This window comes from Umbelopsis ramanniana, assembly GCF_025399195.1.
Source record: "Umbelopsis ramanniana AG unplaced genomic scaffold K450scaffold_50, whole genome shotgun sequence".
Taxonomy (NCBI): domain Eukaryota; kingdom Fungi; phylum Mucoromycota; class Umbelopsidomycetes; order Umbelopsidales; family Umbelopsidaceae; genus Umbelopsis; species Umbelopsis ramanniana.
In genome coordinates, this window is record NW_026252136.1 from 84,045 (window position 1) to 103,233 (window position 19,189).

At 41.4% G+C, this 19,189-nt stretch overlaps 11 protein-coding genes and 1 non-coding gene across 12 annotated transcripts; 5 read left to right on the forward strand and 7 right to left on the reverse strand.

Moving 5' to 3' along the window:
- Positions 1 to 217: 217 nt before the first annotated feature.
- On the forward strand, positions 218 to 1,463 carry K450DRAFT_266408 (uncharacterized protein; the record flags this gene model as incomplete). Its single annotated transcript, XM_051592812.1, has 4 exons — positions 218 to 429; positions 632 to 748; positions 827 to 1,266; positions 1,345 to 1,463. 4 exons carry the CDS (start codon positions 218 to 220, stop codon positions 1,461 to 1,463), a joined length of 888 nt encoding a protein of 295 aa, XP_051442395.1.
- Positions 1,464 to 1,691: 228 nt separating this feature from the next.
- On the reverse strand, positions 1,692 to 2,484 carry K450DRAFT_273855 (uncharacterized protein; the record flags this gene model as incomplete). Its single annotated transcript, XM_051593097.1, has 5 exons — positions 1,692 to 1,771; positions 1,829 to 1,974; positions 2,088 to 2,150; positions 2,243 to 2,343; positions 2,392 to 2,484. 5 exons carry the CDS (start codon positions 2,482 to 2,484, stop codon positions 1,692 to 1,694), a joined length of 483 nt encoding a protein of 160 aa, XP_051442396.1.
- Positions 2,485 to 2,783: 299 nt separating this feature from the next.
- K450DRAFT_t84 lies at positions 2,784 to 2,855 on the reverse strand. Its single transcript has one exon. It is a non-coding gene; the product is annotated as a tRNA-Cys (tRNA).
- A 1,481-nt stretch (positions 2,856 to 4,336) lies between these two features.
- K450DRAFT_252225 (uncharacterized protein) lies at positions 4,337 to 5,719 on the reverse strand. The gene is made up of 6 exons (XM_051590846.1): positions 5,513 to 5,719; positions 5,363 to 5,423; positions 5,190 to 5,298; positions 5,051 to 5,128; positions 4,708 to 4,992; positions 4,337 to 4,649 (listed from the first exon to the last, which is right to left on the reverse strand). Exons 3-6 carry the CDS (start codon positions 5,295 to 5,297, stop codon positions 4,485 to 4,487), a joined length of 636 nt encoding a protein of 211 aa, XP_051442397.1. The 5' UTR covers position 5,298; positions 5,363 to 5,423; positions 5,513 to 5,719; the 3' UTR covers positions 4,337 to 4,484.
- A 1-nt stretch (position 5,720) lies between these two features.
- Positions 5,721 to 6,740, reverse strand: K450DRAFT_252230 (uncharacterized protein). The gene is made up of 4 exons (XM_051590847.1): positions 6,530 to 6,740; positions 6,389 to 6,469; positions 6,049 to 6,327; positions 5,721 to 5,976 (listed from the first exon to the last, which is right to left on the reverse strand). Exons 1-4 carry the CDS (start codon positions 6,635 to 6,637, stop codon positions 5,818 to 5,820), a joined length of 627 nt encoding a protein of 208 aa, XP_051442398.1. The 5' UTR covers positions 6,638 to 6,740; the 3' UTR covers positions 5,721 to 5,817.
- K450DRAFT_252234 (uncharacterized protein) lies at positions 6,639 to 7,332 on the reverse strand. Its single transcript, XM_051590848.1, has one exon. It carries the CDS (start codon positions 7,121 to 7,123, stop codon positions 6,845 to 6,847), a length of 279 nt encoding a protein of 92 aa, XP_051442399.1. The 5' UTR covers positions 7,124 to 7,332; the 3' UTR covers positions 6,639 to 6,844.
- A 944-nt stretch (positions 7,333 to 8,276) lies between these two features.
- Positions 8,277 to 10,053, forward strand: K450DRAFT_252239 (uncharacterized protein). Its single transcript, XM_051590849.1, has 5 exons — positions 8,277 to 8,520; positions 8,600 to 8,780; positions 8,850 to 9,026; positions 9,096 to 9,416; positions 9,484 to 10,053. The coding sequence occupies exons 1-5, from the start codon at positions 8,312 to 8,314 to the stop codon at positions 9,898 to 9,900; spliced, it is 1,305 nt and encodes a 434-aa protein (XP_051442400.1). The 5' UTR covers positions 8,277 to 8,311; the 3' UTR covers positions 9,901 to 10,053.
- A 949-nt stretch (positions 10,054 to 11,002) lies between these two features.
- K450DRAFT_177885 (uncharacterized protein) lies at positions 11,003 to 11,543 on the forward strand (the record flags this gene model as incomplete). The annotated part of the gene is made up of 3 exons (XM_051584275.1): positions 11,003 to 11,038; positions 11,099 to 11,317; positions 11,379 to 11,543. The coding sequence occupies 3 exons, from the start codon at positions 11,003 to 11,005 to the stop codon at positions 11,541 to 11,543; spliced, it is 420 nt and encodes a 139-aa protein (XP_051442401.1).
- Positions 11,544 to 11,556: 13 nt separating this feature from the next.
- K450DRAFT_252247 (uncharacterized protein) lies at positions 11,557 to 13,523 on the reverse strand. Its single transcript, XM_051590850.1, has 7 exons — positions 13,084 to 13,523; positions 12,986 to 13,018; positions 12,848 to 12,913; positions 12,430 to 12,786; positions 12,221 to 12,361; positions 12,014 to 12,153; positions 11,557 to 11,944 (listed from the first exon to the last, which is right to left on the reverse strand). The coding sequence occupies exons 1-7, from the start codon at positions 13,261 to 13,263 to the stop codon at positions 11,788 to 11,790; spliced, it is 1,074 nt and encodes a 357-aa protein (XP_051442402.1). The 5' UTR covers positions 13,264 to 13,523; the 3' UTR covers positions 11,557 to 11,787.
- A 174-nt stretch (positions 13,524 to 13,697) lies between these two features.
- Positions 13,698 to 15,284, forward strand: K450DRAFT_252256 (uncharacterized protein). Its single transcript, XM_051590851.1, has 7 exons — positions 13,698 to 13,987; positions 14,099 to 14,163; positions 14,234 to 14,350; positions 14,415 to 14,513; positions 14,573 to 14,644; positions 14,709 to 14,829; positions 14,894 to 15,284. Exons 1-7 carry the CDS (start codon positions 13,780 to 13,782, stop codon positions 15,055 to 15,057), a joined length of 846 nt encoding a protein of 281 aa, XP_051442403.1. The 5' UTR covers positions 13,698 to 13,779; the 3' UTR covers positions 15,058 to 15,284.
- Positions 14,709 to 16,591, reverse strand: K450DRAFT_212882 (uncharacterized protein). The gene is made up of 3 exons (XM_051584813.1): positions 15,803 to 16,591; positions 15,349 to 15,746; positions 14,709 to 15,282 (listed from the first exon to the last, which is right to left on the reverse strand). Exons 1-3 carry the CDS (start codon positions 16,555 to 16,557, stop codon positions 15,134 to 15,136), a joined length of 1,302 nt encoding a protein of 433 aa, XP_051442404.1. The 5' UTR covers positions 16,558 to 16,591; the 3' UTR covers positions 14,709 to 15,133.
- Positions 16,592 to 17,561: 970 nt separating this feature from the next.
- Positions 17,562 to 19,159, forward strand: K450DRAFT_201224 (uncharacterized protein; the record flags this gene model as incomplete). Its single annotated transcript, XM_051584656.1, has 10 exons — positions 17,562 to 17,947; positions 17,997 to 18,078; positions 18,142 to 18,199; positions 18,259 to 18,355; positions 18,422 to 18,519; positions 18,596 to 18,682; positions 18,745 to 18,782; positions 18,855 to 18,900; positions 18,977 to 19,049; positions 19,114 to 19,159. The coding sequence occupies 10 exons, from the start codon at positions 17,562 to 17,564 to the stop codon at positions 19,157 to 19,159; spliced, it is 1,011 nt and encodes a 336-aa protein (XP_051442405.1).
- Positions 19,160 to 19,189: the final 30 nt, after the last annotated feature.

The following is a 19,189-nucleotide window of genomic DNA, read 5'->3' on the forward strand; positions in this document are numbered from 1 at the left end:
ATTTCTCCACACTCTCCATCTAGCTAGCATCGTGATCAACGGTCAATGAATTGTCAAAAATATTTAATGCAGCTCAAAGGTAAGCCGTTGAACAGCAATTTACATCTCACTCATGTTTGGACTCCCAAAAGCGATTGCTGTTACTCAGATCTTGGTCTGTTTGATAAGTAAGGCCAGTGCTACCCTTTATCTAGGACATGACATATCTTCTCTGCCCATGCTTGAAGCCGCGGGCCAGAAGTACTATGTAAGCGGTACACAAAAGAAATTCGACGCAATCATTCAATCTGCCGGCGCAAATTATGTTAGGTCAAGAATCTGGGTCAACCCATCTGATGGCTATTACAATTTGGCGTATAATCTAGCTCTAGCCAAGCGAGCAAAGGCTTTAGGCCTCAAATTTTATCTTGACTTCCATTATTCTGGTAAGTGCACAAATCCCCAAAATTTATGAATGGCAAAGAAAAATGTTGTCTAATCAGATTGAATCATTTATTTGAACACAAAGATACTTGGGCAAGTCCTACAAATTTTCACTTTTTCTTTCCTTGATGTACTGCATATTAACTTGTGCTTTATAGGCTGATCCGGCCCACCAAACCATACCTGCTGGATGGCCAACTGACGTTAGCAATCTGAGCTGGCAAGTGTATAACTACACTAAAAGCGTTGTCACTAGCTTTGTGTCCCAAGGTACTCCTGTTGACATGGTGGCTATCGGTAATGAAATTACTAATGGCTTGCTCTGGTAAGCGAAGAATTATAGATGTAAACATTAGCGTTTATACCAACAATCAATAACCACTTTTCGTTAACATGATAACAGGCCAACTGGAAGTACCTCAAACTGGGCAAACATTGCGTCTATTCTCCACTCTGCAGCATGGGGAGTCAAAGATGCTTCTACCACTCAACCCTTGATTGTGGTGCACACTGACAATGGCTGGAATCAAGCTACCCAGACTTGGTTCTATAGCAACTTGATGGCACAGGGAACCTTCTTGTCCACTGACTTTGATATTATGGGCTTTTCATTTTATCCTTTCTACGGAACCAGTGCTACACTTGCGAACTTGAAGGCTACCTTGAATTACATGATATCTACCTATGGGAAAGATGTCATTATCGCTGAGACCGATTTCCCCAACTCCTGCAGCGGTGTCACTCTTAGCGAGTCCAGTATACCTATAAGCGCTGCCGGTCAAACAACTTGGGTCAAAGATATCGTTTCTCTGCTCGAAGGGTTGCCTAACGGCCACGGCAAAGGTATGTCCTTTACGTTATTGGGGGGTGGGTTCGAATAAATGCAAAGCAATATATGCTAACTTATCAATTTCTCGATAGGTGTATTCTACTGGGAGCCAGCATGGGTTGGCAATGCTGGCCTTGGATCTTCTTGCACAAGTGCCTTGCTTGTTGATTCCAGTGGTAACACTCTTTCGTCCATCAACATGTATGCTTAAAGTATATAAACTTAACTCCATCAGTAAACATATGGATAAGCAAATCATAATTTGAGACCATGAATATGCCATATAAGACTTACCAGACGCTGCAATTTGCCATCCGAACCTTTTTGAAGCAATACTATCTATCTAAAATCGGATGCGTCAGTTTTGATGATCGATAATTTGTCAGGGTCTGAAGATTATAGCATACAATGGAAACTTCGATTCTTCATTGGATCGTTTCTAGATATATAGTCGATCCTGTGATAGAAATGGGTCCACTTTACTGGGCAGGATATTGTCCTGAGGAAGATCATCCGCCACTGTCAGAACGTTAAAAGACGTCTTTTCGTTTGATGGCGCGGAGTGCGACCGTTTACCTCCGCGGCCAGTCTTTGAGCCCCAGTTGCTGGCCCGCAGGCGAGCGACGATGCTTGGACGAGCATTCGAATTGCTTGTGACCTTTGCCTTCGCAGAAGAAGAATGGCAAAGTATCCTGCCGGCCTTGTTGCCTGTTCTAGCGGCACTGCATGGTCGATATCGGTCGGGTGCCTACAATTGCTTGGGCCACTTTTCGACGTCTTTCAAAATCGAGCGCTATACGAAAAGTTGTTGCCAAATCTTGCGGTTTCATTTCACGCATGTTCGAAATCTCTAAGGCCAGATTCTGAAAGGATCCACGTACTCTTCCACCGTTCTTGTCTGTTGTAAGACCGCCAGGTATCCGTAGTTATTTTAAGCATGATTTAGCATAAACTCCTTGAATCCTGTCCAGGAAGCCGGTCCTTCATTACTTCCAGGCGATGTAGTCATCCTTCTGTACGTACTCTGAGAAAGATGCCCGCAAATTTGACTCTTTGCGAGTCTTCTGACTTGACGAACTCGCAGTACCGCCCTAATTGTTCGGAATCCCTTCAAATAAGTCCGGTTTAGTGGCATTTACCTTGGCCGAAGCGCCTTGCGAGACGTCTGATAGCTTTTGTACCACTTCGGTTAGCTTGCTTAACCATCCGGATTCTGTGGTCTTTATGTCCATGTTGAAATTTTATTAACATCGCAACCAATTGACGTTTTGAATTCCGCACGACTTTTGCGTATTATCCTGCAGTCGAGTGAACTTTTCATAAGGTTAAAACCTAAATCAAAGAAACTGTTCAATGTGACTTCGACGTTTAATAAGTCCCATTGAATCAGCATTCGGTCGAGCTGACATGTTGTAATTCTACCGACGAACGACAGGTATGGATAATGCTAGAGACGAATGGATTCAGAATACACATTTCAGACTTAAAAATAAAACATTAAAAAATTGGCTTTGGCCGACGCAAAAAAGGAAGGAGACACTCGGGATTGAACCAAGGACCTGCCGATCTGCAGTCGGCTGCTCTACCGCTGAGCTATATCTCCGTGTTTTTTTTTGGAGACCATCAGAGTATTTATAAACATAAAGCTATAATCGACAAGGCAAAGCATCTTTTCTGCTCTAAAAAATTTAGAACTATGAAAACTTGCTATGTTAACCATGAGTATTCAATAAATTATTTTATATATAAATAGTTTACGCCATAAGCACAGGTTTATAACCGCAATGACAAGAATTCAATTATGAATAAAGCGAAAATTCACCTCTCCTCGACAAAATGAGAGTATTACCAACTAGTGGACTCAGAATCATTTTTAAGGCTGTATGATAAAAAAAAAAAAAAGAATTGAAATTTCAGATCAATCTTCAAAGTAAATTTTTTATGTGTCAACACCGCAATAAACAGGAGCTTGAACTATTATGATATCTGTAGCTGCTTGTGAAGCCCGCTAAATGGTTACAACATACATATAACTGATTTCTAAATCTCATCGGAACAACGTATATATTTACGGTATCTGACCTGATTGTGACTCATTGTCCGCTTAAAGCTCTATCAATGCGCATTAGAATACAGATTATGGCTGAAACTCTATATAATCATACCAACAATGCGCATTTCAGATAATGGTCTAGCGAATACTCAACTGCCAGACATTAAACAGGAAAAGTGACTTATACCACGCGGAACCTCTTTCTATTTTCTTGTTTTCTTGAATTTAGGGGCTTGGCATGACAGAAAAAAGAGTGGGTAGCCGGACGAACGATTTTGGACAAGTAAGCGGAAAATGACCGTAAGCAACTAGTTTGAGGAAAATTTCTATTTCTCTACTTTGCATCTACAACGCTTCACCTTTCAAAAAATTTGGTACAGCACATGTAGTGAGAGAGGCATCTGGCCAAACCCGTACCTTAACGTATAGCCAGAGCATCGGTGACTGTCCCTTTGCCAGTGGTCTCTTACTCTTTTCTTTCCCCGCTTCTTACTGAATCAGCTGCGTTAACAGGCTTCTGCGGACATCGCTACATTACTTCCACTATAACTTCAGCCACTGAGCTCAATATGCAGTAGTTAAGCTTAATATCGGACTTATCCTTGGAAATTTTGCTGATGTTGACTTGAAGTGAAGGTAGATTTGTAGTTTGACATTCCGTAATGCTATACTCATGGTCAAATCTACTGACAACATCGAATTGTGAACATAGGGAAAATGAGTGGGTACCTATAAAAAAGGATGATAGTGCTCACAGAATGCTATACAACAGCCGCCAGATCGTCCACTTACTTGGTGGGTCATGCACCGGTGGGTCATGCACCGGTGGGGTTTCATGGGAAGCATAGGAGCACGGTAAAAAGATAAGACATGGCGAAGTAACAATCAAAATTGATACTGACATGAACGCTCCTTTCTTATGTAGTAAGCTTTGATGACAATCCTTCATTAAGCGCGGAACAGCTTTTACAGACCAGAGATTGGTGAAAATGAGAAGTGAAAAGCTACTACTCTTTCAAGGACACCGAAGGTAATGAAGTTATTCTTATCATTTATTGAGCAAGAAGACTATGACAAAACTGGAGTAAATATGAGTACTAAAGGATATTTAGTAAAGTCGATTCACAGACATACACAGGAGAGTGACGGTGGGCAAGCTTTGAGCATACCAAAATTCCACTATGAGTTTGAAGGAAAACGCTTGGCTTCTGATTGGAAGATCTCATTCGCGCTCAGCTTCTCCTGCAGAGCAAAGAGGTTTGGATGAGTTTCCTTCGATACCAAGTTTCCGTCGATATTCAATAAAGGTAAGCTTATGGTTGCATGAATATCAGCTAGTGTCATCTGCCAAAAAAATCAGCAAGTGATTACTGGAGATAGTGATATTTCAGAGGTAATATACCTTATCACCAACATAAAATCCAGTACCATTCTTTGCAAGAGCTTCTTCGTGTTTGGTCATGATGGGCTTTATTTCTGTTTCCAACAGGTTCTTCAGGCGATTGTCGAACTGCTCAGGAGTGAGAATCTTCTTCCAATCAGACACGAGTGGCCAATACTTGTCATGCAATTCTTCCCAGCTGCAACAGTATTGTTCAACCAGAGCAACTTCGTGTTCTGTTTCACCTACAATGTTCATTTTACGGGCCAAGTATCGATATATGGCATATGCCTCAGCAAGAACAAACTGATATCCTGTGAGTTACAAGAAGGTCCGATGTAGATCGTAGAAAAATAAATGCTACCTTTGAACCATCTTCATTGTACTCGGTCAATACAGGAACATGGGTGAATGGTGTTTTCCCTTTTTCTTCTTTCCAGTTCTAGAAGCTACGTCAACCTTCATCTCTGGGTTAAAGTATATGATAGTGAAAAAAAACTTACTTCTACAAACTTATCCTTCCAGTCAAATCCACCAAGCGAGAGAAGCAGTCTGGGTATAATACCTAGGCCATGGCCATTGAAATAATAGAATTCGTACTTTGCAGGCATGCTTAGAGCAGTGGTTAAAATTTGGGACACAGAGAAATGCACAGTTTTATATCAATTTTGACTACCGAAAATGTTGGGTTTGATGGTGTGGCAACCACTGCTGCGGACTCCATTTTGGGAGATCGTCTGTAACCAGGCAACCAGCAAAATATACCTTTTTTAGCAGCATTTTCTTTTTTTTTACGCACATGATGAAATTCATTTTCACACATTACCATTGAGAAATAAAGCTGAAATAAAGCTGGAGAACTTATGATTGATGAATTAAAGATCGATAGACCAGTACAACTCAATACATAATGTTACGCTATACTTGGAACGAGTAACCGTTAATGCTTATGGCAACAGCAACAGTCCGAAATTTTGTGAAGCAACATTCTCGCATGTCAAATGCTGAAACTACGATCGTCGGCGCAAAACTGCGCTGTTAAAATTGTTTAAACAGGCTGACTTGTTTGATGCAAAAAATAAGAAATCAAATCAAAAACATGTTTTATTTCAGAAGGAAGAACAAAACTATTTATGGGCGGATGGGGAAGCGTTCAACTTCTGCCTTGACAGCATCCAATGAACGCACGTTTTGGGCCAACTTCCAAAGATGGGGGTATGAACTTTCATCTCCAACGAGGCTGCCAAGACCGGTGACAATGGCAGTAGCGTGAACATCAACAAGAGAAAGCTTTGAAGAAAATTCAGAATGTCAAATTTCAAATCGGTTTCAAACAAAACGAGAAATGTCTGTATTTCTTACCTTGCTACCGACATAGTAGCCAGTGCCATTCTTTTGCAAAGCTTCCTCATGCTTCGCGAGGATGGGACCCACAACAGTTTCATGGTAGATTGCAAGTTGTTCGGTGTATTTTTCAGGTTCACTGCCCTTCAATCTCATAACCGGAAGACCCTTTGCAATGATTTCAGTCCAGCTTTCATAGAACTGATCAATGAGAGCAGTTTCATCTTCGCTGCTGCCGTAAAGGCCAGCCTTACGTGCGATATAGCGATTGATGGCGTTGCTTTCAGCGAGGACGAACTGGAAGATGTGATCAGTACACTTTATCATACGGCAGTGAGGTAAGATGTGGCGAGCATACCTTACTACCATCAGCTCTAGTTTCTGTTAGTACTGGCAACTTTCCGAGGGGAGTGGTGGCCTTTTCCTCTTCCTTCCAGTTCTATGCGATACAGTTAGACTTCATTGGTAACTGTTGACTACAGATTAAAATGAAACTCACCTTTGGGAATCTATTATTCCATTCAAAGCCGCCGATGGAGAGCAAAGCTCTTGTAGTCAGAGCCAAGCCATGGAGTTCAAAGTAGAAAATTTCGTAATTGGAAGACATTTTGTATGTGTTGTCAAAAGCTTCAATCCAAATGAAAGGGTTATATAGTGTACTATTTGTCAGCAAAAGAAACCTTTGGCTCCTCGCGGTTCAAATTTGGCCGGGAAAGCCGGGGGATTTCGAGGGGTTTTGGTTTGTATGCCAACCCAGTTCTGTACAATTAATAATGGGACACTAGTGGATTCCAATAGTTTCTATGGCTTTCCTTCAAGAAACACAAACTTTTCTCAAATATTCACCTAAAGCAACCAAATGTATGCAATACAATGTAGTTGACATGCAGATCAGAAAATATGCAAAGGTTATTTCTGATTTGTTACGATACAAGTAACAACGATTGCGCAATAAGTCGACACGACACTTTACAGGTTGAGTATCAACTGGGTGTAAAATGACGTGGCACCAGGGGCGACAATTTGAATGTGGGTTGATACCTTTCCAGTATAATGTGTAGTGTGCAAACTTGATGTTCAAAGAGAGTGTCATATATAGTTCGTGATTTGAGCTTCCTCGTACGACTTGGAAGTCTCGACAGCCAAGCTCGCGTAGCAAACTGGTACTTTCAGGCACAGCAAATTACCGTAGAGACTTCTGGCAAAATGTCATTGGCTGGATTTTCAAAAAATCTTTAAAGCAGTCACATTTTACAAGTATATAAGCTCCTTTGCCCTTGGCAAAAATTGCCCTTTATCTTTGTGCACGGGCATCACATTGACAGTGAGGTTCTTACCGAGTCGTGTGTTTTGCTGGTTGAAAACTAATAACCAATACCACGTCCGGGGTACCCTTTGGGTGCGTCGGCAATTTTTGCAAGGTCCCTTGTGGACTTCCTTATATTTAAAAAGAAAATAAAAAAGAAAACAACTCACAAGAGCTGTATTCAAACCGATATACCATCGCGAAATGGTTTTTTGCTAAACCTGTGATTCAATCTGATGTCAAGTGAATTGCTTCGGCAAGAGTATGATGAAGCTCGTCATCATCTATTGCGTTCGAATGTACGAATTGCGTGTTCGTGTTTGCACAGCAGGTATGATTGCTGAGATCAGGAGATGACGGACCTTAGTTTATGGCACAACTCTGTACCTCACTCATATACTAACGAGCAAAATGGTTCATGTCGCTGTTCGTGGATTTCCCTTAAGAAATTGTTACTATTGCTCTTTTAATTCATGATTTCTTCGCTAAGTAAAAGTTGTCTTCAGTAAAATTTACTTCCTCAAGTACCGCAGTCCCCTTTCTAATAATTTCTACCTTGGGTCGATGCGTCACTCATTGATTTGCCTGTGGCCTGCCTGCGCACACTCTACTGAGCTGGGTTCGGTTCTGTAGCCGCACCTGTTGCTCACGTTGGAAAATGGATACGATAGAGTTATGTCGAGCTTAAAATGTGATAAGTGTCTGTCATGAGATAATAGAACTGGTAGCATCACACAGCTACTTTTGCCAGTTTTTGGATAAATCATGAGGTCTACCTTCCATATCATTCAGAGGATACTGTAAAGGTATGAATGAGAATGAACGGATGATAGCTCATAAGAGACATGTTTTAAGCTGCTGATGGGTTCAGCTTCGCATCTTCCTTCTGGTGGCTTAGTTGTGACGTTTATACTCAGTCGAGGTGCTGCACCCTCACTTCGAACTCAAGCAACTCCACCACTTTCAGCTATAGCAATGGACGACCTCTTCGGTTCAGACGATGATCAACAGTCAGAACTTAATGATACCCCATCACCGCAGCAATCACACTCTCACTCAGAAGTTAGGACAAATACTGAGAATACGGAACAAAATGCCTCCTCACATGACGCTGGTCTAGATGATTTATTTGGAAGCGAAGAGGAAAACGACGAGTCAGACAAAGATGAACCTGTGCGTAAGCGGTAAGTCTAACAATTATATATAAGTAAACGGAAACGAATTTAAGTTCGCGAAAGAGTCTAACATTTCTGCACTTGCAAGCCGATTATTGTCGCGTCCAAAGCAGTCAGAATCAGACAATGAAGACGAAGAAAGACAGCAAGGATACAGTCAAGAAGACGCTGAAAATCAAGACGACGATGCTAAATTTTTGAAAAGGCAGCGCATAGAAGTGGAATTGACAATGCCAGAGTTGCCTCTACCTGTCAGCAAAGATGGCAAGGTATGCTTCCAAGTTCACTATATCATTTGTACAGGGTCAGAACGATAACACATTGACGGTCAATTATAGTTCCATTTAGCGAAGCTACCAAAGTTTTTGAATATTGAACCAACTTCATTCAGCCCTGAAACATATGATGCTTCGATTTCAAACGCTGTTGGTGATATGACATCCCAGGAACTCATTCGACGGCAGGTGGAGAGCACCATACGATGGCGAAAAATTGTAGATGAACGGGGCAATTTGGTAAGAAGTCTCACACTAGCTGTCAGCGCCAACATCAAATCTGATCTAACAATACTTGCAATTCATCAGTCAACTGAGTCGAATGCTAGACTAGTTGAATGGGAGGATGGAAGTATGTCGCTAGTACTTGGATCCGAATATTTCGACGTTAACGTAAAAGCTATGTCAAGCGAAGAGCATCATTATTTATTAGCGCATCAGACGTCAAGTGGTATTCTGGAGAGTCATCTCAAATTCACCAACAACATGTCTTTCCGCCCCAGTGACTTGAAGAGCGACACCCATCGAAACTTAACTGCACAAATTGCCGATAAACACGTACGAAAAACTCGAACAAAGATGTTCATGACGGAGCAAGATCCGGAACGTGTTAAGCATGAAGCAGAGATGGTAAGGGTCATTTCAGGTTGTCTTGCTGATAATGCAACAAGACGTTTGTACTAAATGAGTATGATAGCGGGAGCAAGAACGATTACGAGCACAGCGCAAGCTAGAAAGCTCTAGACGCCGTGCTGAAGATCGGTACGCGTATGACCGGCCACTACGCTATGATTACGATGAAGAGGAGACAGAAAGATATGGCGGTCGCGACGAATATGACGAAGACTTTGTGGTGGATGACGACATTGTAGAAGAGGAAGAGGAAGAAAAAGAAAGGCAGAGAGAAGAACGCCTTTCAAAACTTAAGAAATCAGGAATGGACCGATATCGTCAAAAGCGACGTGATGATGAAGACGAAGACGAGGAGGAAGAAGAGGAAGAGGACGAGGATTTCGATGATGATGAAGGTGATGTTACACCTGACGAAGAGGACCGAATATCATCAAGGAAAGTCAAGCGAAGACAGGTGTTGTCTGACGAAGAAGACGAGTAAGCAACAGCAATTTAGTATCGCGCAGGGGTAATCTCATTATCACACGTTATCCCTATTCCTCAGGGGTGGTGCACTCTCAACCTAACTCTACTCCTTGTAAATCAGAAAGCTGTAATAAAAACAGACCTTTTTTTAACGTCGTCAATGAAACAGTCCCAATTGCTTTAGCTTACATCTTTATTACATTACATTGTAGGAAGACGTGAAAAAGTCGGCAACTTACACAATATGGATATTGACGATACATATTCCGATGTTCCAGTGCGTGCAACAAGACTTTATGCTCGTCCAGCATACGTTGGAAGCGCATCACCAAAGAGTTTGGATGTTTCGCCTTTACCTCAAAAACTACCAACAACGGATCGTATGATTAACAAGACATCAGGATATCACATTGATGTAGACTTCAAAATAGGTGAGTTGGCTATTTTCCTGTGTTCGCAGTCCATTTATGACCCATGATTTTTGATGCCTGATGCAAAGTATAGACACAACAGCTCGCAGCCTCCACAAATACGACAACCCTTCAACTGAAAAGGGGTCGCCGTCTACACCATCTTACGATTTTTCAATAGAAACCAGCATGCTCTCGCCAAATTGGCTAGATAGCAAGTCGTTGTTTTCGCCTTCACCATCACTACCATCACCGTCATCGCCATCCATTCCAACTCCTATAGAAATGGACCCCATAAGTCCTTCACCTACCAGAGCCATTGCTTTAAATAATCTTTCAGTTTCTCCAGCGATATTGGTACGTTCGATATCTAGCCAAACCTCCAATTCTGCGCCAAACTATGGGCGAAGTTCGATGGAAAAGAAATGGGCAGAAAAGCAGCCCGTACAGATGGTACCAAGGGAAAGGGCAAACCAAGGGATACCAAATGCACATATGATCGCCACTTCAATACCTCCTTCTTCGAAGTCTACACCGACCAATCGACAAGATCCAAAACGTCCTAAAGCGCAAAATAATAAGCAGGTTATGCAGGTTTCTGAAGCTGAGGCTCATGTGCAAAAGGGAATTAGGTACCATGAGGGGGGTCAGCTTGAAAAAGCCACACAGCATTTTCGAGCGGCGGCAGATAGGGATTCTCCCATGGGTATGTTTCTCTATGGTATATCCTTACGACATGGATGGGTAAGTAACCTTTTTCAAGTGTACGAATATTGAGGGTAGAAATTAATTTCCAGCATCAAGGGATGTCGGGCAAATACACAGCTGGCTTTTCAATATCTTCAGAAAGCTGCAGAACATGCAGTCGATGATCTAAATAATTTATCCACTGTCAGCATGTCTGCGGCAAAAGGAGAGCTAGTTATGGCTATCTATGAGCTGGGGGTCTCATTCCGACATGGATGGGGAGTACAGAAGGACAAGAAGACAGCTTGTTACTATTTCAAAATTGCTGCTGAGCTGGTGAGTTAATAGGTGCTACAATCGTTTAGTTTTCATGCTACTGATTCTTGGCGCTTTACAGGGTGATCCAGATGCTCAAAATGATTTAGCACATTGCTATTACCATGGACAAGGGGTGAAAAGAGATGTGTATCAAGCGGCAAAATACTATCGCTTAGCGGCTGCACAAGGACAAGGAATCATGGGAAATTCATGGATATTCAAAAAGAAGTATGATCAAAAGTAGATTTGGGTATGGTAGAAGCCGATCTAGATATAAGTGCTAAGTTCGGAAGTCTCAAGCCAACTTTTTATGTAACGATTTGAAGTTAGAACGCTGTTCTTCTCAGTGCTTCTTTAAGAAGATCAGCTTTGATATAATACAAACAACCCAGTAACTATGTATGATATAACCGTTTGGAAATAATCGCCTTATAAGATATCTTTCTGGAATTGATAGATGTGGTAAATCCGTGAGTAGTGCCTTTAGACTATGTCAATTGTGACATGCTGTCGGGAGGATACTTGGTTTGAGCAAAAGTCATCAACCGTTTGAGGGATTGAATCCATTTACGAGTTGTTTCGTCGTTGAGTACATGTGCCACCTGAGCTGCGAAAATCTTCTCTCGCGCTGAACGTTCGTGAATACTACAGAGCAAATGATGAATGTCAATTACCACATCATGCAAGCTTGTCAACATGAGTAATATAACCTACCCAACCATAGTGACACCAATGGGCCACGGCGAATTACCAATAGAAAGCTGAAGGTAAGAGTCTTGGGCGTCCCTATAGCGTCTATTCTGCATGTGATGCGTGATTTCAGTGACTCTTGCAAGGATATCAGGTTCCATAGCCTATTGAATCAGGTTTAGTCTTAGATATGTCTATCACAGTTGACGTGAAAAAAAATCGGTTCCTTACTCTTGATTTCAGCTGTTTGAACAATGGCCGCAAGTAGTCCGCAGTCTGCTTTTGCATAGCTGCTGCTCGCTTACCCTGTCCGCTACGCTTAACTTCTTCAGGGCGCTCATCCAGAGCCTCTTCCCATTCCCTAAGCATTCTCTGAAGTAACATATAAGCATTTTTTCGCATCGAAACTGGCGTCTGAAATTTAATGAAAAGGAACATACCTTTAAATACGAGTATATAAGGGGATGCAATTTTTCTGGCTCTGTTCGCAGCCAATCCATGTTAACAGGTACAATAGCAGTGTCGTCTCGGGATTTTTTGGCAGCTTTTTCCACTAGGTCTTCGCCTTCAGCTTTGCGTTTCAAAGCTTCCAAGTTCATTCCTTCGTCCATTTGGTCCAATGTGCGCATAAAGTCGTTTCGTTGACCTTCAGATCTCTCTTCCATGAGTTCCAATGTTCGTAGACGAGCTTTCCTTTGCTTATCCGTTTCAGCAAAGAGCCGAATGGGCTGTCCCTTTGCACGTAATCGACGTTGAACTTCCTCCTGGGAAACGTTGAACGTATCCGCCGTCTCGTCCTATTACATCAACGATATTAGCGTAACGAATGCGCCCGTATGATTCAAAAAAGATACATACATCATCATCCTGGCCATCACTCTCTGATGCAGAAGCTGTTTTCCGTTCCTGATCAGCAATTTCTCTCTGTTGCAGCATTTAAAAGTTAGTTAGTATTGTTAAGATTGAATCAGATGCCTAACAGTAGCTCATACATACCGCTCTACTCTTCTGCTTTAGTGCCGATTGCTCCTGTAATCATGCATAATCGTTGAGCTTGTGTTGCATGCAGTAAGTGTGCGCATAATCTTGCCTACCTCTTTCTTTTTTCTCTCTCGTTCTTGCTCTTCGAGGTATTCCTTCTCTCTCAATCGTTCCAATTCCGCACGACTGATATATTTTTTGTTCTTTGCGACGGTATCATTAGCTTTGGCTGCTTGTAGAGTCTTGCGCTTCTTTTCAATTTCGTCCTTCAAAGCACTTTGAAGAAAGTCCATGGTTGCAGATTACAGTTATTGTGTGATTTGCTGTGCTGCAACTTGATTGAGAGTTCGATGTGACTTGCAAAATTTTGACGCTCTGGTATTGATATATCAGCTTGAATTTGCTACTGCCTGCTGCCGGATTCTTGCAAGGTTATCGACACTGACAACCTTGTATTTCTGCTAATAAATGTTGAAACAGTAGATTCCCGTCACGCTGTGCTTTGACATGGGCCTTCATCTGGTGTTAAGAATCGCATTTCTGACTCAATAGCTTCTCAGCGAACTCTCACACTCGGAAACACTACATAGCGTTTCAAACATGCTATTATATATTACCTGTCATCTACATATGAGTTAAGTATTATTGATCCAGAAAAGAAATTTGATTGTTCCCTGTATGTCTTGCACCTTTCGCCAATAATACAGGGTTTCTTTTCGCCGTGACTGCCGAAGTTGAGAAGGCCAAATGTACTTTGCTGGCATTTTTTTTTGTTCCCGCCGAACGTACAATACGTTTCTTTAAATCAAATGGCAGCAGACGAACAATCAGGTGGACGGGACAAAGCGCGCATAGAAATGGCTTCCGAACGACTGGAGTCTCATGCCCAGAGAGCTAAGGAAGCCATTCAAAATGACCAGAAGATTGTGCCTCCGTTTTGGATCAACAAATACAAGAAAGACGCATCGAGAAATTGGGATATCTTCTACAAACGCAACACCACAAAGTTTTTCAAAGGTATTTTTTGAGCGAAAGAGACATCTCGGTTGGAATGAAGCTTCAAAAAATGTGCTCGAGAAAGTCATGGTCGCCTCGGAGACTATTTAGCTCACTAATTACTGTCAACAGATAGATATTGGTTAGATCGCGAGTTTGAAGAATTAGCACACAAGGGTGATTCAGACGAAAAAAAGGTCAGAATACGGTTTCCTTGTGTCTGAGCAATTTACGCTTTATTTAATTGGATTTCTTCTTGGGCTACAGATATGTCTAGAAGTTGGATGTGGTGTTGGAAATTTTGTTTTTCCAACCATTGCCAAAAATCCCAACCTCTTTATATACGCCTGCGATTTCTCATCCAGGGCTATAGAAATGGTTAAAGTAAGCTAAAATCCAGTGGAAAAAAAGTATTTGAAAGCATATATTTATGTACTCCTTGTGTTAGGCAAACGAGCAATATGTCGAATCTAGATGCAAAGCGTTTGTCTGCGACCTTACAGCTGATGATCTGTGCAATACTATTCCGTCAGAGACAGCAGATTTGGTGAGTGTGACTTGAAGAACTCTACCTTCTTTATTACATACGCTGATACAATCATACAGGTATCTGCGATCTTTGTCCTTTCAGCTATACCGCCAGAGAAAATGAGTTTTGCCATTCAAAATATTTTCAAGGTTAGTCAACGGGTATAGTTGTTATGTGCCCATATCGACTACTGATGAGTTTATATGTTATAAGGTCCTTAAGCATGGCGGTTCGGTGTTGTTTAGAGATTATGGGTTATATGACGAAGCTCAGATTAAGTTCAGTTCAGCGTCTGATAAAAAATTGGATGAAAACTTTTACGTTCGGCAGGATGGTAAGCTTTGACAGATACTTGGATGATGCAACGATGCGTATCAACGATTTAACCACTATTTTAGGTACGATGAGCTATTTCTTTTCGCTGGAGGATGTTCAGAGCCGTTTCGAAGCAGAAGGTTTCCAGACGATATCCAACGAGTACATTTATAGAGAAACCACTAATCGAAAACTAGAAATGAATGCCGATAGGATATTTACCCAGTGCAAATTTGTCAAGCCCTAACGACATCTTTATACTTTTAATAGATAAAACTTTTATATCATCTAATTTACCAAGTTGAATCACCCGGTGTGTCTGTCTAAATGGAGTTGTGATACTTTTCGGCCAATACACGTAACTTGTCTTTAAATAAATCAAGCTCTACGTATGTTCCCTTCAAGTGTCTATCACCACTGGTGGGATCAAAGGCCGTGCGTCCATGTAATACTCGTCGGTTTGCAAAGATCACTGATATGGCAATGTGTTACTAAAAAGCACGATGCGTTACCAATCATATATGAAAAGCATATCTACCTAGTTGACCAGGTTGCAACGTCAACTCAAACCGAAGGTTTCTGTCCTCGATAATATCAGCAAAAGTTTGGAATGCTTTGTAAAATCGGGCTGCTTCCAATGGATCATCAATATCCAATGGACCTTGAAATGGGGGAGCATAGTTGACATGCATACCCCAGGAACCGCCTTCTTGCGCTTTATCATCAACTATGGTTGGGCGCCGGTAATACATATGATGCCCATCGTTCACATAGTGAAATGTCACTGGAATTTCCTTAAGAGCGGTATAATCATCGAAATGCTCCGTTTTCATGATCTCTACTGCCTTGAATGAATCTACAAAAATGCTTGATCCACCCGTTACTGAGTTTTTCAAACTGTGCAAGAGCTGAAGACCAGGAGGGGCTTCGTAGTACCTTCTCAAAAGTTAGTGGAAGTGAAGATCGCTTTAAAGATAGAAAAAAAAACTTACAATAAATCCATATGGAAACCGAGATATAGGGATGTGTAGGCAATATTTTTAGACTTTGCGACACTCTTGACATCAAAATCTCTGCCATAAAACGATTCTCTAACGTTGCCAATTTTTTCGGCTACTTCAGTGACCTTGCTATCATGCGTTGGTACATCTTTCAAAAAGACTATACCGTAATCGAAGAGTTGTTTGAGTGTTTTGTATAATCCTGGTTCTGTGTTGTACTCCTCATATGAAATAAATTTGTTTTCAGCGTCCATTAACTCCCGATCCCATGTGACAAATTTCATGTTGTTGAATCGGAATTGTTGACGAAGACTTGGGCTGCTGTACTGTGATAAAAACGAAGTAGGGTAAAAGCTCTTGTGTATCTGCGAATCCGCGTGGTGTCTGAGTGACTTATTCCAAGTAATTTCAAGGCCTTCGTTTGTAAGCGTAGTTTGTTCGGGAACAATATCCAAGGGAACGTCAGCTGAAGAGTGCAGTTTCTGACGGTTGGTCGGGTGAAGGCATTCAGGGCATTGGCAGTTATCTCTTAGCCAAAGGTGGCTATATGTAGAAGTATGAGGGGCTGCTTGAGTCACATTGCTTGCTTTTGGCCACTGAATCTTGACCGAGGTGCTGTCAACGTGAACCTCAGTGTCGTTTGCTTCGAGGGGAACAGTTTTTTGGCTGCTAACTGTAGTAAGGTAACGTAGAGGTTTGTGAATGACTCTTGAATTAACAAGTTTGGAGTAATGTCGTGCCAGCATTATGTCCTTGGCTATTAGATCTTCAGGTAAGGTGGCGAAAAAGCCGGTAGTCAGCAGAATCAAAGATTCCTAGAAATTGAAGGAGGCGGGGTTTCCAGCTTGGTATTATGCTCACAGATTGGTCCTGAAATCTGTGGGTGGTGCCTAATTAGAAAACAAGTTGAAACCCTTTGAATAGCAAAGAAAATGATAACTTCAAATCATGAAGGCATATATATGATACAAAAATTGGGACTCCAAGAAGGAACTAGACATTAAAAAACTGGAGGATATGTAGCAGTTTTCGTGAGAGCGAAACGGTTACAATTTGGCCCGTATTAAAGCTCCAAATATATGGATTCAACAAATTTGAATGAAACGAAAGGTGGAGCTTGATGGTGTAAGAATTCCTCATGATGCTTACGTAGCCGTATGTTCTGATTAACAATTGTGCAAACCGGGGAATATACTCAAGATGTATATCTTACCGTTCCTTAATACCGCGATCGACAACTGAAGACAAGTCAATATAAGGCAGCGTAAGCCCTCGCTTGTTTTTCAATTGACAGATCAAAGGAATGGTACACCACATAGTTTAACCTTCGGTCGCATCAGTCTGTTTAGCGACAACCTCTAGCCAATGTATTTGTGTTGTTCTACGTTCAGTTCTAGTATATCATGGTGTGCAACAAGCAGACAGATATAAAAAAATGGTCGAGACTTTTAATGGTGTAGATGCTTACCAGGCCTGTGGATATCAAGGTATTAGCTATTGCATATCTATACATTCCTTCTTGGTTTGACCCCTATATTTTTCTATCTTTTTTTCTTTTCCCCAGGAGCCCTGCATTCCTTCAATTTTTACAGCAAATTGTTAGTTTGAGGACACCCATTCTCACAATATCTGTAATCCGTAAAATGTACAAACGGCGCTGATGATCGAAACATGGCTGGGTCAGCGATATAAATTAGGCTCCTGTTCTTTACCCTTTTTCATCGTTACAAGCAATAAATTTATCCCGAAAATGGGTTATGCACGACTGATCGTATTCACCTGTTTAATAGCTGTCGTATTCAGCAATTCAACTTCTACAGCCCTCAACAAGCGCGCTTCACAATTTGAAGAAGATCTAACAGTTGCTTTAGCCGACGCTATTCTTACTTTTGAAGGTGGAATAGGGGAAGAGCAACATTTGCCAGCCGCTTCTGAGATACGGGAGTTTCAACCAGACAGCCCAGAGATAAATGATTTGCGATTTCACGCACAGTTATGTCACACGGTTAACTGCCGTGATAGCTTGAACAACTGGGACTGTGAAGAATGCTTGCAAATTTTACCAGATGGCGAAGTACTCAACTATTTCAAAACGGCTCCACATGATATTGTGGGTCAGATCATTCGAAGTAAAGCGTACGTTACCTGTGTAAACTTATAAAGTAAAGGCCTTTTAGCATTACAGACTAACGAATCATGATTTCGAAAGGCGCAAGACTGTATTTGTTCAAATAAGAGGAGCTACATCAAGAACCAACAAGATTTTGGTAGGTGTTATAGTAAAAGATAAGTGTGTTTAGGAGGAGTGATTCGTATTGATAATCTTGTAGACTCTAGATGGCAGACTTGTTCCTTATCTTCCAGCACCCGGTGGATTTGTTAACAGTGGTATGAGTCTGAGACACCAATGTTGATGAGTTACTCTTTCTCATGACTTCAATATACAGGTTGTTTCCAAGGATTTTCCGAGATAAATCAAACAATGATTACCACTATATCAGACCAGGTTGAACTATATCCAGATTATAGAGTACATGTAATAGGGTAAGTGGTTCGAACTACAGAGCTGCAACTTATCTATCATTCTAACCTGAAACAAAATCCCACCAGGCACTCTTTGGGAGGATGCATTGCTTCCTTGGCAGGTTTGGAGTTACTTCAGAGAGTCCACAAACTCAAAAGTACAAAGCTATCGGTATATACATTAGGTATGGTGATGTAGATAATGAACAGTAGAATGTGAATAGCCAGTTAAACAGCCACTACTCTGCGCTACATTTTTAGGAAAGTCGCGGGTTGGTAACCAAGCATTTGTTGACTATCATGATAGCACCGGGATCGATCACAAGAGAATGGTGGCCAAAGCAGATGGTACGTATCAAAAAGATGATTATGCTTTCAGTTCGCTTGAGAAACTAATTTTATTTCAACAGCTATAGCTCATCAGCCGCCTTTGAGTAAAGGGTATTTGGTAAAGCTACTTTCACGCTGAGCAGTGTACCACATTTGCTTTTACACATTATTAATTTGCAACGAAATATAGCATGAAGGCGTAGAATATTGGATGTATGATGATAACCAGCATACCAGTAAGTGGATGATAGGCATAGTTACATCATAGAATAGGTATCAGTGACTTTATTAACTTTCATTGTTGAATTACAGAAAGATGCGGAGGAAAAGAGTCGCGCAGTTGCTCCAATTCTGTTGTCAAACGAACTTCAGCTGACCATTTATTGTGAGTATCAAGGCCATTGGGTGCATCGTAAATATCGCTTTCTAATCGGTTGGCTATGTAACAGATATTACGGTACTCATGAAGGGTGTGTTGGGCAGGATATAGTGTAGCGACGCACTATTGCATTCAAACACTAGACT

Bases quoted from the DNA above. Each gene is read 5' to 3' on its own strand.
- K450DRAFT_252256 (XM_051590851.1), top strand. From the start codon at position 13,780: ATGGCAGCAGACGAACAATCAGGTGGACGGGACAAAGCGCGCATAGAA. The intron at 14,351-14,414 runs GTAAGCTAAAAT...TCCTTGTGTTAG, and splicing joins GGGCTATAGAAATGGTTAAA to GCAAACGAGCAATATGTCGA. The intron at 14,830-14,893 runs GTAAGCTTTGAC...CCACTATTTTAG, and splicing joins CTTTTACGTTCGGCAGGATG to GTACGATGAGCTATTTCTTT.
- K450DRAFT_252239 (XM_051590849.1), top strand. From the start codon at position 8,312: ATGGACGACCTCTTCGGTTCAGACGATGATCAACAGTCAGAACTTAAT. The intron at 8,781-8,849 runs GTATGCTTCCAA...GGTCAATTATAG, and splicing joins CTGTCAGCAAAGATGGCAAG to TTCCATTTAGCGAAGCTACC. The intron at 9,417-9,483 runs GTAAGGGTCATT...TGAGTATGATAG, and splicing joins TTAAGCATGAAGCAGAGATG to CGGGAGCAAGAACGATTACG.
- K450DRAFT_252225 (XM_051590846.1), bottom strand. From the start codon at position 5,297: ATGCCTGCAAAGTACGAATTCTATTATTTCAATGGCCATGGCCTAGGT. The intron at 5,129-5,189 runs GTAAGTTTTTTT...CGTAGCTTCTAG, and splicing joins GGAAGGATAAGTTTGTAGAA to AACTGGAAAGAAGAAAAAGG. The intron at 4,650-4,707 runs GTATATTACCTC...TTTTTTTGGCAG, and splicing joins GATTTTATGTTGGTGATAAG to ATGACACTAGCTGATATTCA.
- K450DRAFT_252234 (XM_051590848.1), bottom strand. From the start codon at position 7,123: ATGACACTCTCTTTGAACATCAAGTTTGCACACTACACATTATACTGG.
- K450DRAFT_252247 (XM_051590850.1), bottom strand. From the start codon at position 13,263: ATGGACTTTCTTCAAAGTGCTTTGAAGGACGAAATTGAAAAGAAGCGC. The intron at 12,914-12,985 runs GTATGTATGAGC...ATGCTGCAACAG, and splicing joins TAAAGCAGAAGAGTAGAGCG to AGAGAAATTGCTGATCAGGA. The intron at 11,945-12,013 runs GTAGGTTATATT...TTTGCTCTGTAG, and splicing joins ATTGGTGTCACTATGGTTGG to TATTCACGAACGTTCAGCGC.
- K450DRAFT_212882 (XM_051584813.1), bottom strand. From the start codon at position 16,557: ATGCTGGCACGACATTACTCCAAACTTGTTAATTCAAGAGTCATTCAC. The intron at 15,747-15,802 runs GTAAGTTTTTTT...ACTTTTGAGAAG, and splicing joins GGTTTCCATATGGATTTATT to GTACTACGAAGCCCCTCCTG. The intron at 15,283-15,348 runs GTAGATATGCTT...TTGCCATATCAG, and splicing joins GTTGCAACCTGGTCAACTAG to TGATCTTTGCAAACCGACGA.
- K450DRAFT_252230 (XM_051590847.1), bottom strand. From the start codon at position 6,637: ATGTCTTCCAATTACGAAATTTTCTACTTTGAACTCCATGGCTTGGCT. The intron at 6,328-6,388 runs GTATGCTCGCCA...CACATCTTCCAG, and splicing joins CTAGAGCTGATGGTAGTAAG to TTCGTCCTCGCTGAAAGCAA. The intron at 5,977-6,048 runs GTAAGAAATACA...TTTTCTTCAAAG, and splicing joins GCTACTATGTCGGTAGCAAG to CTTTCTCTTGTTGATGTTCA.